Genomic DNA, 17,777 nt, shown 5'->3' on the forward strand with positions numbered 1-17,777 from the left:
ATATGGTGCTTGATCACACGTTCAAGTATTTATGTCACTGTAAGCGCCAAATGTAAAGCAGAGAAAGTACGACATTGATTAAGAATAAAAGAAGCAATTGCGTCAAAATAACACCCATCATCACTAATCAGCCAGCAGCACCACCAAGCCGTTACAACCTAAGCAACCCCCATTCCCTCATGAATACATAAAGCACCGATAACTCCTCGCACCCGCAACATCATGCGCATCACCCCACCCATTCTTCCTTAACCTTCCATGCCACCTCACACTCCCCTGGCAAGAGATCCGATCAAACACCTCACAGTATTCACATTTCCAATTCGCGAACCTGAGCATCTGCGTGTGCAAGGGAATGTTGCGGCAGAAGTAGCCGGGTGGGCTTGAAGCATAGGTTGGGATGCGTAGGTTGTTGTAGAGCTCGATGTATTCGCCGCATTCCGTGTCGTTCTCGGGGAGGCTATTGGAGATGGAGGCTAGGGTGGGTATGGGCCAGGGGGGTGAGGTAGCGAAGTCGATGGCGCTCGTGGCGTTTGAAAGTGTAGAGGGTGTGGTTGTGATGATTCGGGTTGTTGTCGTCGTTGAGAACGTAGTTCTAGTCGTAGAAGATAGGCCGAGGGCAAGGGCGCTGGTTGAGAGAGTGCTATTTGAGAGTAATGTAGGTGTAGTAGTAGCCGTGGTATTCAGCATGTCTGTGTCTTCCGTAAATCCAGCAAGGATGACGAGAAAGTAAGCGAAGAGATTCATGTTGACTTTGTTGCTCGTATTGGTGTTTTTGGAAGTGGGCTGGATAGAGGTATCTTGATGGCTTGTGGCAGAAGAATGATGGTGGAGTGGTGGTTGAGAGACAAGAGAGGTTTGTGACGGATCCTTTGTTTATATGGTAGTGGCGATGCCCGGTTTTTGTTGCCTTTAACGTCGGGCATGTTGGTAGTTGTCGCTTCCATTCTTTCCTTGAGTTTTGATGGTGAGAAGCGGTGGGGCTGGGATTGTGTATCGCTGAAGTGGTTTATGGAAGAGAAGGTAAGAGTGAGTGACGCTGCTGCTAGGTTTATACGGGCACCTCCAAAAGTGTGAAGAGGTGGTGAATATGGGAAAGAGGCAAGAAGATCTGATGGTGCGATAATAATAGGCAGGAACCGACAGCCCATGAGCTTACATCTCGTGCCTCAAGCCACTCATTTCTCCCATTTGTCACTTCCATCAAACATGAACCAGCAACTCATCTATCGCTTCACATACATATACATTAAACAATCCGCTACCAGCCAGCTCCGCGCCGTCTATGAAAACCTATGGTATTCCTTTCCATGCTCTCTCATCTCAAGCCTGCCTCCATTGTTCCAACACAACGCAACGCCGTCGCAATTCCTTGGTCATACAAAGCGACGGTCGTGGATGTAGCCCAAGAAAAGTCATAACGTGGTATCATCGTTTCCCTTTTGACCAGTGTAAACCCCGTCCCATACCCAGACAAGCGGGTCTCAGCAAAACATCATGTTCCAATGTTCAAGCTTAGGCAGCCTTGCCGTTAGCAGTCTCCGCCATTGCACCGGCTGTGCCGTTTGTTTTCTCGCTCTTCTCTGCTTCGACTGCTGGTGTAGGTTCAGGCTTTGGCTCTGAGACGGCTTTGCTGACGACCAGGCCGATGAGGTGAGATCCGACGTTTCCAGCGCCGTCGATGGGTCCGAGTTTTGCGTCAAAGAGCTTGGCTTCACGAAGTAATCTACTCGGATGTTAGGATAAATGCTTTGTTCCAAACACTGCACGACATACCGAGCTTTCCCGCCGGGGGTTTTGACCGCTGCTTCTCTGATCACCTTGCCAACTTGGTCTCTGTAGCTCTCGAATACGGGACCCATGATCATCCTGACCTGGATATCGCTAAGGTACTTGTTAATGACCTTGTGCATGGTCACAGTATCCTTGGTCAGACTCTCCATGCTGGGGCTGACGTCCTTGTTAATCTCAGCGTCGTTGTCCCATTCCACCTTCTTGAGGCTGCGCATATGTACTGTCGCTCTCCCAGACAGGATATCAGTCAACTTCTCGTGGATCTGGTTCTGCTGGTCATGAAGCAGCCGTTTCACATTGTCGAATTCGCTGAGTGAAGACTTGTTCGCTGCAGAGGCGGCGCGTCGGCGGAAACATTCGCGGATATATGGTAAGATGGCGATGATTAGGGACAAAGTTTGTGAGGCGATGGCGAGGTGTTTGGTGTTGATATTCTTTAGACCAGCGGAGTGCATGGCGCCGGCGCCAAGGATCAACTGGCAAAGCCGGGAGTTGAAGAGTTTGATGTATTCACAAAGTGAGGTAGAAACTTCCGAAGTCATGCTCGGCATGGAAGAAACCAAAATTTCGAAGCGTTCGATACCACGAAGGACGGTTGTTGAAGACTGTGATATCGTATACTTTTCCTCGTCTACAATGGCAGGCACAGTCGTTTTGCCCTTTTCCTTTGGTTTTTCTTCCACGTTGCCGTTTGTTAGTGCTAATGTACCGTTTGTAGTTGGCTCCTCGATTTTCCGGAGGACATCACCAGTCTCTGCCCAGCTTGGTGGATCGCTCTCCATGCCCCTCAACAAACGTGCCAAGACTTCGGTGTCGTCTGCGTCAAAGTCCTTGGGCTCCCACCTGTCTGCATCCATTGCTTTTGCAAGCTCTTGCTTCTCGAAATCCCCAAATTTGCTCACAAAGTCGTTGATGTGGGTGTTGACAACAGCCTTCAAGGCCGCACCAGAACGGCCTGAGACTGCCTCACATTCGTCGGCAAACAGCCTGCACATGTTGAAGTATCGTAGGAAACGATCCAATGGGAGGTTAGTTGTAGCTTCGGAACGCACTTTCAGAAGCTTCGTGATTTGCGTCTGGGCCGCGTCTACAGCCTGGCCCAAAAGGCTTGACATGTCGAGAGCTTGCATGAGCTCCATTTGTAGATCGCTCGCACTCGGGGGTGGTGGGCCGTTAGTGATGTATTCATCCATAGTGTTCCCGTACGGACTTCTTAGAGGGGACCGCAGCCCACCTGCAGATGGAGGTGTGGCAACGCCGCTCGTTACATCAAGCAGCACCTTGACCAATATACTAAGTCGCCGCAGGGCTTCGCCAATGTTGGTGAATATGTTTGCGAAGAAGGCTTCAGCGTCTGCAGGGTCCATCGCACGCAGATTCCTTGCCAGGATTGAGTTCTTGTCCGCCTGGCTCGATCCGCGACCACCTCTTGTAGACACAGAAGCCATGGACCCAGTGTCATCATCCGATGAACTTGGCAAGTGTTTGCGAATGAGAAGTTTCATCTCTCTGACTATCGATTCCCTAAAGGTTGTGCTCGCTTGATTCGTGAATTGCGCCCCGCTCAGACCGTACAAGCTAGCTCGGAGGTCTGCACGCAGCTTTTCATCTGTCGTCATGTAGGCGGGCAAAGCTATTTGAACCTTCTGGCTGTTTCCACGTGCCTTTTGCGAAGCGGCAACCCATCGTTCCAGTGTGTCATGAGTCGGAACTCGCTTGACGTGCTCACGCAAATCAGTGAGTAGGGTGTCGACGAAATGGGCTTCAAATCCTCTTCCTACGCGGAACTTTAGTTCAGTAACGGCGTCGAAAACGCCGTCGAGTGCTCTCAGATGGCGCAAATCGATCAATTGTAGGGGCAGGCGTGACTCTAGCCAAGCAGTAGCTTGCGCGTCTCTGGTATCCAGCGCCCCAGTTATGAGTCTTTCTATCATTTCTATCCGAGTCATGGCACTCTCCAGGTTGCCATCGACGACTGCCTGGTCACAGCGCGACAATCCAAAAAGCACAGCTTGTAGCTGGTCGACCGAGTCGGCCAGTCTTCTCAGGTTTTCTCTCCGTCTCTTCATCTCGACAACCTTCAAGCCTCCTATGGCCATTTGCTCGTCAAGCTTCTTCAGGTCTTCCCTGAGGCCTTTTATTCGCGCCACCGAGTCGGCTGCTTCGGTCTGGAGGTCGCGCAGCGAGCCAAGCGCAGCAAAGAACGATGACGATGCCGTAGATATAGCAGATATCAGATGCACCTCAACCGTGTCCATATACCATGATAGTTTCTCCTGCAGTATCGCATTCGTCGCCAGCGCTTTCCTTCCCGGCTGTTGTGGAGCGTCCAGCGAAGCATTCGCGCCATAATCATCGGTACTTGAGTTCCGTACCGGTCTGACCACCTCGGATCGTTCGCTCACGACGTCAAAGGTTCGGGGGTTTTCGAGGTGGAAGTTTTCGTCAAAGTAAATATTGGGTATCGTAGAAAGGGGGGTAATTGTGGGAACGGTACGTTTCGATCCGCTCGTTCGGCGCTTCAGCCTCGGGCTGCAATGGGGAGAAAAGGACCTTCCGCCAAGATTCGGGGTGCCGGCCGGTGAGCCTGTGTGTAAGCTGCGCTCGAGAGACTCTGAGCGGTACTCCTTTCTCGAAGTTTGCCTTGGTGACGAGCTCCTATGTAGAGTGCGCTCCAGGGATTCTGAGCGATCTTGCTTCTTTGACCCTCTCCTTACTGGCTGCGTTGATTCGGCCTCAGCCTCAGCCTTTGCACGTTGGAATGCCTCGTACAGATTGCCGACTTGCGAGAGGTATGGATTGAAGGCGGAGGGTTCGATGTGGGGTACATTCGTCAGAGTGACAGGAGGGATATCTTTGGTGGATGGTGGTCGATGTCCAGACGTGGCCGTAGCAGTTGTATGCGGAACCATGCCAGTCCGCATAATGGGCGGCGTGAGCAACGTAGAGATAGCTTGAGCCAGGGTTAGCCGTCCTTCAATAGATGACGTTTTATTCTATTGTTTGCCCACCATTGTTGCTCTGCTCTCTCACCGCGCCCATGCTACTCTTGAAGCCACTATCAAGTGAACCACCGACCGAGTGGATTGAAGAGGCCGTAGAGCCACGTCGCGGTTTGTAGCGCCCACCCGTAGACGTTGACCGGCCTGCCCATTCGTGCTGCGGGGGAAACTGGAATCCGCCCTGGGGCGGATTTGGCGATAGAAACTCAAAACTCTCACTCGACCGCCGTGGGGAATTGGTCGTCGACATGATGGCGGCGCAGGTCGGGGGTGCTCAATGGGCGGCGGCATGGATGAGCAGCTCGGGGATAATTTATCGCATATTCGGTGCGAGATTGGACCTTGGTTTGCTGATTATCGCCCAGAAAATGACAAGGACAAAAGGCGCAAAGACCAACGTCGTGGGCGGCCCAGGTACAACGCGCTCGGTGGTGAGTGTGCATGGACCCGCGGCTTCTGGAAGCTTGACAAGGGCCGGCCCATGCAGCCGAAACACGAGTCTCAGTCTCATAACGACCTCACACGCATTATGTAAGCATTACACAACTGACTCAGGTGGGGCTCCAGTACGATAAGGCAGGGAGAGAAGATGTACCAATGAAATTATAGGACCTAGAGGGTTTGATAGAGATAAAAAATGATGACTTTGGCCTAGGCACCGATACCGCGTCTGATACATCGCAGCTAATGTCAGAATTGAGCATGTAGGCTATCCATTACAATACAGTCCCCTTAGGGAAAAAGGATAGCCCAATAGAAGTAGTAGGCTATCCATTTCCTGCCCTCTTTCGTCCTTGTCAATCAGAGCTGCTTGGATAGTATGAAGAATGACGTTTCATGTTTGCGACGTCGACAGAAAGTCAACGAATAGTTACAACAAGCGAGAGCTTGTTAGTTATCAGAGATGAAGAAACGGTCGATCCATCAAGATCACGCCAGGAGCTTAATGAAATAAACACAGTCGTCATATGATTCTTCTAAGAACGCAATATACAAGATGCCAACAACACACCTCACTACCACACTAAACTAACCGCCACAACCGCACAAACAACAGTCCACACCCACCCTGCCCTCAACCCCACAGCCGCATCCTCCTCATCCTCCTTCCCACCCCCATCACTCTCACTCCCCGGATTCGCCTCCCCCCTCCCCGTCTGCTGCTCCCTCCCTGTCATACTCCCCCTCACAACGGCACCCTCATCCAACCCGCCATCCTTTCCCCACGCTACCCCCGCGACCCTCTCCCAAAGCTTCGTAACATTGAAGAAATCGCCTGGCTGATACCAAATCCTCGCACTAGCGGTATCATTAAGAAATTGCGTCGGCACACCCGCGCCCTCCATGCCCTTGCGGATGTTATCCTGGAAGTTCACGCTCGCTTCCAGCGACGCAATGGGTGCGGGGAAAGGGAGTACGTCTCGCCAGGTCAAGGCCTGACCGACCGAGTCGGCGAAAGCGAGGGTTATGTAGGTGGATAAGGCGTGCATGTAGAGGTCCTGGAGGACTAGTGTTCCCTTTGTTCCGCCGACTGCGACCATGGGGCCGAGTTGGGGGCGGCCACCTACGGCGAGTGTGCGGACGTTTGATTGCTGCGTCATGAGTTCCGTGAAGATGGAGCATGTGGAAGCGCAGATGCCGTCGGTGAGCAGAATGATATCTTCAGCGCGGAACGGATCCTGGGTAAAGTTGCTGCGCTCGTTGTAGCCTGTGATTGTGATGCCGACGCCTAGTTGAGGGTCGCTCGTGATTAAGGGGTCTGAGAGGTTGAATTTCAGGAGCGAGGTGAAGTTGTCGTTTTTGAAGCGTTTGGGTGGGTACATTGCTTTCCAGTCCTTGAAGGGTTCGAGCGAGGCGGAGAGGTAGGCGTCGTTGCTGAAGACGCTGGTGAAGAGGATGCCGTTGGTTAGGCTGAGGGTTTCAAAGCTGGATATGTTTTCGCCGAAGATTTCGCTGGCGCGGTGGCCGCGGTAGCGGGATTGTGTTTGCGGGACTTGGGAGGGGAAGAATTGGCGGTAGGCGTCGTAGCCCGATAAGATTTTCCCGCCGCCGTTGGTGCGGACATCGATGATGTGTTTTTCTACGCCGCGAGCTTGGGCTTGGGATATGTATTCTTGGATTACGCGCTGGAACTCTCGGGCAGCGGATACGTCTTCTGTGAGGAATGTTTGGATGACTAGCACGCCAATCTTGCCAACGCTTGTGTCGATGAAGTAGCCGGCCAAAGGTACCTTGTCTGCTGAATGTGCAACAACGGGGTCGGGATATAAGACCGGTACGGCACCATAATCATGTCCAAGTGCGCCGTGGAGCTCATAATCGCGCGGGTTTTCGAGGTTGAGTGGTGGAGCATTGACATCCCTCCTCTTCACTCCAAGGGAGCTGGTGGTACTGGAATTGGCAAGGACGTATGTCTCGTAGAAAGTCTCAGGACTGTTAATGCTACTCCAGATATCTGGCCGCAAAACAATGGCGCCGTTCCTGTACGTATTGGTCGTCCCGTTCTCATATGTGACGTTTGTATTCGCGCCAGGATAGAATCTTGGACTAGTAAAGTATCCAAAGTTCTCTGCTGGCTGCATGAAGAACATGGCATTAAAGCGGGTATCTGGGTCGTGGTATGCGCTCAACTTGGCCTCCTCATTCAGGAACTCAACAACATCTCTTCCATCAACCTTGGTAACAGGCGAGGGCTCGTAAGAAGTAGTGCCGTTGAAGTCTTGCATCGCCCAGATCCGAGGTATCTCGCTGCCGTCTTTGGATGCGGAAATCAACGCAAAATCACTGCTTCTTCGCCACAAGAAAGCTGCTGCATATACCATGCCATTCCAAGCCAGATGCCCATCATGCGCTTTGACAAGCAAGGCCGCAATGTCTGCTTCAAAGTCATACTCGTTTGTGTACGTTGGGCTCTCGACCTTCACCCTGATATCTTCCAGACCGGCCATGATGTCCACAGGTTCGTTTGGCCATCCCTTGGGCGGGTCCTTGAGATAGCTCAGCGTGGATTGGAATTGAACCATCTTCTTGATTTCATCAAGGGTAGTTGATGCATCTTCCGAGTTGAATGGTAGAGACTTTAAGCATGCGTATGCGAGTTCGGCCTCCACGGCTGGGTACTTGTCTGTTGAATCCACGACGTAGGCAGCGATATTTCCACATGCTTCGCTGGTTTTTATCGGTCCTGATACTGCAGCAATAGTGCTGGGTTTGATGTCGGTATCGTCTGCTGTTGGTGTCGGTGCTGGTGTTGGCTCCAGATTGAGTGATGGTATTGGAGTTTCGCTAGCCGCCGAGTTTGTCTGTGCCGTAACAACTCCTAGGAGCGCTGAAAACACTACAGAGGTCTTCATCGTGATGTTCGGGTGTGTCAAATTCTCTTCTGGTTCCCATATCCCGCTGCACCACCGCCATCTTTAAACCAACGCCCCTCTGCACAGCCATCACAGCCATCGCATCCTTTAGGACCCTCCTTCCCCCCACCCCATAGGCGCTGCCGCCTAAAAGGCATCTCGCCTTTATTTAGAGGCTTGGCATCTTGGGACCTGGCGCACCACTGTGTGCACCCGGGTGATGAATTAGTTGACATCCTAGTATACAAAGATCGTTTTAGGCGCCAGATATGCCTATTAGGAATAGAACACCAGTATTTACCCACACTGTCGCTGTCAAGTACGTATCTCATGTCGCCCAGGTGTGCGAATGAGATTGAGGAAGCTGGGGTAGAAAGTGTAAGTGTAGATCTTCCCCTATTTAGGCTAACTTCGCGACGCCACTACGGTTAAGCGGCGTGGGTGGGGGGAAGGAAGCGGCTGAAAGACATGAATCGCGTGGTGTGCCTAATGGCATCACTATTGCATTCGATTCAGGAAACCAAGTATCTCGTCTGAAACTTCGCATGTGCATGGATGCTTTTTACAGAGTTCCGTCATTGCAAGTTTGACCGTTCCTAAGTTTTTGTTCTGCGCAAACGTCGGCACTTAGTTAGCGTTATATTTCCTTGATTGTACTTACAGTATGTACCTAATAGCCTTGCCAAGCCTTGCAGACGCATAAAACGGCACCGTCAAAGAAATTAGCTGGACGCCTCAGTAGTAGGCCTTTGTGTTCAGCCTTTGTTTTTCAGCACCGTTATCCAGCTGCGGCTGCACGCCGAACGTGTATTGTGGGGTTAAAGTGCCGAGTTTTGCGTTGTTATTAGCGCGAGCTGCGATAGATAGATAACCTAGTGACGTATGCTACATGTCTTTGTACTTGTTGAGCTTATACATTAAGTTTCTACTACCACCACACACCGCAGATGCTCCGAGATCTACATTTGCAATGCGCAAGATGGTACCTAACGTCGTGCATAGCTGGTTGCCTACTTCTTGATGCCCACGACGACGAGGTTGCGTGGACTATATTTGTACTCGAATACGGGTTCCACCCATGCATGCTCGACATCATCTTGCTCTTTGAGCCACAGATATCGGTCCGTGACGACAACTGCTTCGACCACGCCGGCGCTAAATGCCATTAAACTCCACATGACACTCAACTCCTTCTTTCTCTCGGTATACCTCACTTCATAATCCCGGATATCGTCATCTGTAAGGCCATCCATTTTCCCTTTGATGAAAGTGGGATCGACTTCGCAGAACGAGTTCTCGGCCGTGAGTTTGGCCAGCGCTGCGCGTACGTACGAGACGAAATCGCTGTAGGCGAATTTGCGCAGTGTGCCAATGGTGAGCGGTGTAGTGGTGCCATCAGAGGATAGACCAGGGCCGAGGCCGCTAGGTGGTGTCCAGTTTACTTGTGAGGTATGGCCATTTGCAGAGACGGCGCTGCCGGTGAGACCTTGCTCGTCGAGAGGAGCCGAAACGACGCCGCGATCGAGGAAGATGCGCTGGAGTAGAGCACGATAGAAATGGCGGGTGAAGAAGAGTTCCGAGTCAGAAGCACCCCAGTTGAAGGGTGCTTGGACGGCCATCATTCGGGCTGTGATATTAAGGCGCACACCTTTGGGTTGTTCTATCTCCTCCCCACTTTCCGATGGTTCAAGTGGAGTATGTGGTAGAGTGTAGTTTGCGAGCTTCTCTGACATCGGGAATCCGTTTGGATCAAAGGCTTTGGATGTAGACTCCAGTCGTGGATGATTCGGCCGAAGCGTGGGTAGCTTGTACGTTGGCGGGCCAAGACGTTCGGTAACGAGGTTGTAACAACAGCCTACCATTGCGACAGCGGAGATGTGGGAATTCAGTAGCATCGAACGTAGTCCATAGTGAACGAGGTTTCCGCAGGAATGAAGTGAGATAACCATTGCGTTCACATCCTTGGGCTTGGGAACGGCCTTCAAGTCGGTAGCTTCTGCGACCACAGCTTCCCCTGAAGACACGAGTTCCTCTGGCACATTTGAGCTGTCAAGCACTTGGTCAATGACTGGTGTGAGGTCGCCGCCTTGGATGATGTGCTCGACATATTGAACACTTCCATTACCGTCGTTGTATATTTGGAGTGTAGAAGTCTTCGTGGCTTGACCTACGTCAGCAATCTCCTTCTCCTTCGAAGACGCTTGTGGCGGATGAACTGTGCAACCATCGTAATCACACTTCACTCCATTCTGAGGCGTTGGAGAAGCTACCGGGTCAGTTTCGATAGAATCTGGTAGACCTTTGCTTTCGCCATTCGTCCCGGGCTCTGCACTGATTGCAGACGGGTCATTAGTCGTGTTGCCTTTCTTTGATTTTCCAAGCTTGGCTCGATACTCCTTCTTGTTCCTCATCACAATTGGCTTTGCAACCAGCTTGGCTAGAATATCCATGTTTTTTGCTCCATCGATATTGTGTTGTTTGCTTTCTACAGCGACGATATGCTTGGAGTATGGAGAAGCGGCGAGCGCTCTTCCAAGATAGTTCTGGCCTGAACCGAAATCCACAAGATGGGTTATTGGCTTCCTGTTAGACTCTGCTATCTCAGAGGTAAGCCTGTCAATGTAGCGTGCAAAGTTGTCAACTTCGTGCACTTTCTTGACCTTCATTCCCATAGCAATATGGCGTGGTAGTGCAGTCTTCTGGGGCTCAAGAGTTGAGTTTGGAGGAGGAAAGTCGCGCGCTAACAGATGCTTCCGCACAGTTTTGATGTACTGTAGCAGCTCCTCTGGAGGTGCAGGACCATTGCGCCAAACCTCACTACCATTGTCAAATTGGGTGAGGTCTTCCCTCATCAATAGGTCCAAGATTTCCATGATATCCCTCGTCTTGAACCATTCTCTCCATGACTGAGGTAAGATATGCGAGTAAAGATCAGGTGACCTAGTGTAGAAGTCGAGGATATGGACACCGCCACAGAGAGTCTGAAGAAGCCATGAGGAAGTTGAAAACTTTAGCAATGACTCGACGTATTCATCGGTATCTCTGAAATCCGGAGGGAGGGGTAGGGGCGTATCCGGACCCATTGTTTCATCCCAATCCTTTCGTTCTTCCTTCACACCGGGTTGGTTTTCTCCGTTTGTTGATTCTCAAGGACTGTCGCGCCATCAGGTAAACATGGTGGTGTTCGTGACTCGCATGGTCAATTTTCTTGGGAAGGTGGGTCCGTGCCGAGCCTCGGTGTTGGGGCGCGTCATACGGTAGCGAGCACTTGGACAATCGACCAGGACAAACATCATCTCACGCCTCAACACGCTCCTTTGCCTCACAACTAGAATTAATAGTAAATTCGGTGTCGCGCAGGTCACGATGATGTCAGGACAAAATGATGAGGATCCTTTCCTCCAGGTTCAGGCGTAAGACTTGCTCCTTATCTGTCTAAGCAGCTTCATTAACTCCTTGTAGAGACGTCTTGTCTGCCCTCAACACTGCGCGACCCCTGTTCAAATCATATCTACGTATACGATCCTCAGCATCTTCAGCCAATAGCCCCGAACTGCGAGAAGCCCGTAGCGAGCTAGAACAAACGCTCCAGGACCTCAGTCAGGACCTTGAAGACCTTGTAGAAAGTGTCAAGGCAGTAGAACATGACCCCTATCGCTTCGGCTTGGAGATTGACGAGGTTGAGCGACGGAGAAGATTGGTCAAGGAGGTTGGCCATGAGATTGAGAACATGCGCGAGGAGCTACAGCAGACAGTCGAGCACGCGAAGAACAAGGGCAAGAGCGCTGCGAATGGCGATATGCTGCCCGATCCAGACTCGTTCGAGGAAGAGGATACGTACGCGGCATTTGAGCAGGAACGACAGATGGAGCTTATGCACGAGCAGGATGAAGCTCTAGATGGCGTCTTCCGCACCGTCGGCAACCTGCGACAGCAAGCCGACGACATGGGTCGCGAGCTCGAAGAACAAGGCGAATTGCTCAACGACGTAGATACCGTGGCAGACCGGGTCGGCGGAAAGCTCCAAACGGGTCTCAAGAAGGTCGGCTGGGTCATCAAGCAGAACGAAGGTGCGTAAGCTGAAACACGTGTCACATGCCCTGCTGATTGTTTCCACTGTAGACTCATGGTCCAGTTGCTGCATCGGTGTTCTGATTTTCGTCTTAATCCTGCTTCTCGTCCTTCTTCTCATCCTCTGAACGCGCAATCATTGCATCTCAAAACCTTAGACTCGGCCGGGTACATGCTCGCCCGTGTATGCAAATGCCGAGCCCTCAATGCCGGAGCACATACCCCAGCTTGGCGCCAATTACCTCACCATCAGAAGGCTGCCTTGCAGTTTAGGGCCATCAGCTTCAAGATATCATCTCATTGGGTCTAAAGCTTCTGGAACCGTTCGTTACTATATTCGCAATGGTATACGTATGACGCAGACGCCGTCGCAACCCCTGCCTGATCCCGTTTCTGTAGCGTGGTTCACGTTGCCGGCGCTATCCCTACTCGGGCAATCTCCGGCTCCGGGGTAATCCATCGACACGTGCAGTTAGCATTGTCCATGGCAGAACCTCACGCAACTAGTCTTCTCCAGCTATCAGGACTGTCGTGTATCATCATCACCATGATATTTAGTGTTCAGAATGATTTGGAGGCAACCGAGCAATGTCGGCATAGTGCGAGAGTGTTGGGCGTATGTTGGGCTTGTGTTGACACCGATCAGGACCCACAGGTTCCCTCATCGACAGCATTCCTGACGTCTCATCGTCGCACAGAGCTTTCACAATTAGAAACATGTATTGAAGAGGCTCTGGAATGCACCCTGCAGGTATGGAGCACGATGATAGCGTTGCTCTGAGACACGTCTTGTATGAGATGCCCAGCTTCCTCCAACACTTTCACGAAAATCATACTTGCACTGGCCATCATTGACCGACTTTTGCTTTTTTGTCACTTGCCAACGAGTCACACTCTTTAATATTCGTTTAATGTTTTTGCTATAGACACGGTCTTTACCTCGCGCGTACACTGTCTCCCACTGGATGGCTGGATCAGACACTGACAGTAGCGAAGCTCGACAGCCGCTCAACAACCTCAAAATATACAAAAAAATCCCGCGCCGGAAGGTAACTCTGATTATCATTACAGTCCTTTTAAATATCCTCACTTGGAGTGCTCTTGTCAGTCTCGTCGCCTCTGTTGTTCAGACCGCATCCGATCTGACGGATACTACGAGCATTGCGCCATTAATCTTGACCTCGATATCGGTACGTCTAGATAGGCCCTTCAGTTTAGACTACGAACTAAGAACCTCAGGCTCTGGCGACATTTGTATACGTTCTCGTCCATACCATCTTCTCTTTCAAGCAGAAGACATGGGAGCTACAAAGGCAAATCACGTCCGCCGTTGACAGAACCTTTTACTTTGCCATTCGTATTGCAGCATCACTATGTGCACTTTGGCTGCTTACTTCTGGGTGGAACATGATTCTTGTGGCAAGAAGGCCTGTCTGCTTGCAGAAAGCGCCTGGACTACAAAGTTTCGAGTATGGCACAACCTGCCAGTTGAGCCGTATTAGCATAGCTTTCGCTGCCATCGCACTGTCAGTAACGCGTTAGTGTTTCAGGAGTTGTCACTGACAAAGACACCAGAACTGCATCATGTGCTCTTTTCGGCATGCTTGCTGTTGTCAGCCGGCCTTTTGAGGCTCATTTGTTCAAACATGGTTACCAACTGCCTACTGATTCAGATTCTATACCGTCACTTTCCCGAACTAATACTACGTCGCCACCAATGTCTGTGAGTGTAGAGAAATACGAGCGTGGTCGGGGCCGACGGCGGCCCACTTCGATTGAGAGTGCCAACTCATCCGACTCCTCGAGCGCCAACGCATCTACGATCCATTTGAGTAATAGCCCACCGCCCATGTCTTCCCATTCTAGAACTTCCAGCTCGTTATCTCGACCCCCTCATCTATCGGGACCAGCCAGAAACCCAATCTTCGGACAACCATCAATACAAGCGCAATACGCACCCTCCACATGGCGTGCTATCCATCCTGCAGCGTCGACGATGCCTATATCGCGCTCTTACCCTCACTTGCCTAGCGCTTCAATGTCCCACCGGAGCCTGCACTCGCACTCCTCGATATCGCTCACCCGCCCCACACGCCTTAGCTATGCAACGCCACCTGGAACCTCAAGCTCGAGTGGGTCTAGTCGCCCAGACAGCCGCGATGAAGTGTCTCCTGGAGAAGGCGATGTAGAAGCAAGGGCAACTGCTAGTGAAATTGCATTTGCCCTCGTAAATGGAACAGAGATACCAGGCACGTTACGTCCCAAAGAGCAGACCGGACACTCGCGCACAGTCAGTGCACCAAACACCACTGCCGGAGCTCCTCAACCATACCACTCCGGCCGCATGGCCAAGGGCTGGAAGCCACAACTTCAAGAAATAAGCCCCTCGAAAGACCGCGCGGGAGCAGCAAAGCACTTGCAACTTGCACGCAGCACATCAACAGGTTTTCTCGATCGCTTCAGTCCCGACAGCAGTCCCGATGCCAGCCCCAACAACGACATTAGGATGCCATACCAACCTTTCGGAAACGACCCCAACATCCAAAACTCCATTCAAGAACCACCACGAGTCCGACAACTGAAATCTGCGCGGAAACATTCTAGGATCTCTAGTGCACCTACTCCGGCAGAAGCTGCACAGGTCATGGTTATGAGGATGCCAGAGGATCTTCAGACACATCATACTAGGTCGAAGAGCGCGGATGCAGGACTCATGATGAGGCTTCCTTTTGAAGCTATCAAGAATAAGCCGTTGCCTAGGATCGCTATTCTGTAGCCTGGATTGTGAGATTATTCGACTTGTCATGTGACCCCGACTTCATCGCGTTGGTTTCGATGAGATTCGGGCTAGCAGCGGAACCACATCCATCTCCCCCCAACGGACATCACCCGGACGACGGACACTACACCGCCCGTCTGCGCGTCTGCGCGTCTGCAACCGGTTTCCCCTCAAGCGTACTGAATCCACGCTTGGTCATGGAGTTCCAGTTAGTCCGGCGCGGGGGTCAGCAGCGCCACCCGTCAGCTTACAGCAAACGATGGATGACATTTCACAATAGCGGCAAGATCCTACTGGCCACTCTGCCCTCGATGTAAGCAGCATTTATCGATAATGGCTTCACTTGGCACCACTAGATGCGTTTTCCAACCCAAAAACTCTGCTGTCCAGGTGCATGCTTTTTTGTAAGCTGTGGCGAGTAGGCGACCTCCGTTGGGGATGGGTCTTGTCTCAGATTCTGCAGCTTGCGGAGGCTTGCAGGAACTGTAGCCTGAGAAGGATATGGGTCGGTGGATACTTGGCGTGGGCGCTGGGAACATGGCACGAGATGGCTTGGATCTCGCTTGGAGCTCACGTCACTCTCACGGACTCTGTTTGCCATTCAAATCACCATACCCCATGGGATCTGTAAGCTGCGGATTGACGCCAAAATGAGAGGACTAGGCAGTGGTGGCGCAGATACAGTACCAATAAGACGAGCAAGATGGAGTATAGGTGGTGTGAGGTGATTGCCGATGAGGAGGCAGCGGCTTTTATGGCCATGTGTGGTTGAGATTACGAAGCAGCAGCCTCCCATGAACGGAATAGGAGGGGGGTTGTATGAATAAACTTCCAAAATACAATAACAAACACTGTTGTGTCATCACTCGATTCGATTAGAGCCCCAGCAAAGAGTCACTAACACGAAGATATGCCACCGGACAGATGAGTGAGAGCCGATACTTAGCGTCAGGAATGCGAATCACAACAGCACATGGGCAGAAGTATATACATCGGAACCTCACCACGACATAAGCGTAGGGGGATATGGTGCTATAATATCCTCTTATATACCCCGCCGCATATACCACAGGTATCATCATGGAGAAATTACATACTTTGCTCAGCCCAGTTGCTGTTTTTGTAGCTTAGTGTGGATTCGCTAATCTGACATGCCAAGGAAGTGGACCCTAGGTAGGCGGGGATTCGGGCGGAAAGAGGAAGAGGTGTAGGAAGGGCCGAGTGTGGGATGGTGGTCGGGTGCCACCAACATAGTGGGAGGGGGAAAAGTTACGTAAAAACCCATTTGTGAGAGAGAAGGGCTTGAAGATGGATTGGGTAGGACTGTCTGCGGGAGAGTCATTGGTGATGACCGGATCAGAGAGTGATTTGTAGATTTCATGAGCGAGAAGGACAATGTAGGTCTACTATTGTTGGTGTGCAATGCTCTACACACGAAACCGAAGAACCAGTTCAGTAATCACCTATACCGGCGTGTTAATAAGTGGCTGAGGCTTTAAGCCCCAATCCAGATATGAGCTAACTAACGTTACATAGGAATTTGATGTCTTACACAACCCTGTAAACGCAAACCAGGTCGATCAGATCATCACACGTGGAATAAATGAGTCGTAGAATTCGGGGAGGCGGACCGTATGTGCATGTGTTGTTGCTTACGTGAGGGGATTGTCTCTCGATCTGCAAGGCACGAGATCTTGTCCTCCCCTGGTAAGCTTACCAGTGCCTAGGTAGGTATGCTACCGGATGTGGACGGTGTTACGAGATGGAAAACGCATACACAACCCGTGGACGAGCAGAGGACGATTGAAAGACATTCACAATGTCATTCTATCATGGCTTGGGTTCAACCCAGCAGGTTTCAGGAAGATTGCTTGCCTACCAATAAACCGAAGTTGTTATGTCATACTAACCCCTAGGATTAATCATTGGCTGGCTTCTAGAATGTCTGTAATCTGACCTCAGCAGATATTGGCAGGTGAGAGAAGAAAGAGAGATGGCATGTGGACGTTCGATGACTGACCAAGTGTGTTACACGCCACCAACTGTGTGTGATGGCCGTGGAAGGACTTGGTGAAGTTGGTGGATGAGAAGAAGCATCGAGAAATGAGGGAGTTAGGTAACGAGAATTCACCCGTGATGAAGAAAGAGATGGAGGGAAAGGCAGTACGCCTAATATCAAGGCAAAGTGTATAAAGATACCCACCGTCCCCTCCTCCCTTTCATTCCATCCTCATCAACCCATTCCATTCCAATCCACCACCTCCAACTAACCCCCCAAACCCCCATCCAAAATGCAGCCCATCACCTTCCTCACCGCCGCCCTCCTCACCCTCACCACCACCGCCTCCCCTCTCCTCGCCACCGAAGAAAAACGACAAGTCCCCGAAGGCGCTCCCCGCGTCTACGCCCGCTTCTATGGCGACGGCGGCTGCAACACCGCATGGCTGGAAGACACCGTTTTCTTGCAGTCTGGTACGCGCGGGCTGGCTGGATGTCAGGACTTGACTGTTGGACCGTTTGCTAGCACTTTCTTTGATTACAACAACTTTAATGCTACTGGTGAGTGAGAAAGCGAAGAGGGTGTATAGGCATGAAAAGCTGACAGTGCATGTTTTTTTTAGTCCGATTCTTCAACCTCCCTTGCTCGCAGCTTACTTCTGTCAACTCTGGGAACCACATCGATATTGCGCCTGGTGCTGCTCCTGGGTGTAAGGCTTTGGCTATCAGGTCTTGGATTACTTTGTAATCAGGTATCTATCCTTCATGCCGCTCAGTCTC

At 51.4% G+C, this 17,777-nt stretch overlaps 7 protein-coding genes across 7 annotated transcripts; 3 read left to right on the top strand and 4 right to left on the bottom strand.

Moving 5' to 3' along the window:
- Positions 1-248: 248 nt before the first annotated feature.
- Positions 249-747, bottom strand: PtrM4_132430 (Tymo-45kd-70kd multi-domain protein; the record flags this gene model as incomplete). Its single annotated transcript, XM_066109078.1, has 2 exons — positions 249-253; positions 306-747. 2 exons carry the CDS (start codon positions 745-747, stop codon positions 249-251), a joined length of 447 nt encoding a protein of 148 aa, XP_065961070.1.
- A 768-nt stretch (positions 748-1,515) lies between these two features.
- PtrM4_132440 (Vps54 domain containing protein) lies at positions 1,516-5,046 on the bottom strand (the record flags this gene model as incomplete). The annotated part of the gene is made up of 3 exons (XM_001941248.2): positions 1,516-1,726; positions 1,777-4,747; positions 4,806-5,046. 3 exons carry the CDS (start codon positions 5,044-5,046, stop codon positions 1,516-1,518), a joined length of 3,423 nt encoding a protein of 1,140 aa, XP_001941283.1.
- A 763-nt stretch (positions 5,047-5,809) lies between these two features.
- Positions 5,810-8,210, bottom strand: PtrM4_132450 (Tymo-45kd-70kd multi-domain protein; the record flags this gene model as incomplete). Its single annotated transcript, XM_066109079.1, has 3 exons — positions 5,810-5,812; positions 5,861-7,986; positions 8,138-8,210. 3 exons carry the CDS (start codon positions 8,208-8,210, stop codon positions 5,810-5,812), a joined length of 2,202 nt encoding a protein of 733 aa, XP_065961071.1.
- A 949-nt stretch (positions 8,211-9,159) lies between these two features.
- PtrM4_132460 (Methyltransf-32 domain containing protein) lies at positions 9,160-11,232 on the bottom strand (the record flags this gene model as incomplete). The annotated part of the gene is made up of 1 exon (XM_001941250.1): positions 9,160-11,232. The coding sequence occupies one exon, from the start codon at positions 11,230-11,232 to the stop codon at positions 9,160-9,162; it is 2,073 nt and encodes a 690-aa protein (XP_001941285.1).
- A 283-nt stretch (positions 11,233-11,515) lies between these two features.
- On the top strand, positions 11,516-12,348 carry PtrM4_132470 (SNARE domain containing protein; the record flags this gene model as incomplete). The annotated part of the gene is made up of 3 exons (XM_066109080.1): positions 11,516-11,562; positions 11,612-12,219; positions 12,272-12,348. 3 exons carry the CDS (start codon positions 11,516-11,518, stop codon positions 12,346-12,348), a joined length of 732 nt encoding a protein of 243 aa, XP_065961072.1.
- A 1,910-nt stretch (positions 12,349-14,258) lies between these two features.
- On the top strand, positions 14,259-14,996 carry PtrM4_132480 (uncharacterized protein; the record flags this gene model as incomplete). The annotated part of the gene is made up of 1 exon (XM_066109081.1): positions 14,259-14,996. The coding sequence occupies one exon, from the start codon at positions 14,259-14,261 to the stop codon at positions 14,994-14,996; it is 738 nt and encodes a 245-aa protein (XP_065961073.1).
- A 2,294-nt stretch (positions 14,997-17,290) lies between these two features.
- PtrM4_132490 (FAP domain containing protein) lies at positions 17,291-17,745 on the top strand (the record flags this gene model as incomplete). Its single annotated transcript, XM_001941252.1, has 2 exons — positions 17,291-17,558; positions 17,621-17,745. The coding sequence occupies 2 exons, from the start codon at positions 17,291-17,293 to the stop codon at positions 17,743-17,745; spliced, it is 393 nt and encodes a 130-aa protein (XP_001941287.1).
- Between the last annotated feature and the right edge of the window lie 32 nt (positions 17,746-17,777).

This window comes from Pyrenophora tritici-repentis, chromosome 7, assembly GCF_003171515.1.
Source record: "Pyrenophora tritici-repentis strain M4 chromosome 7, whole genome shotgun sequence".
NCBI lineage: Eukaryota > Fungi > Ascomycota > Dothideomycetes > Pleosporales > Pleosporaceae > Pyrenophora > Pyrenophora tritici-repentis.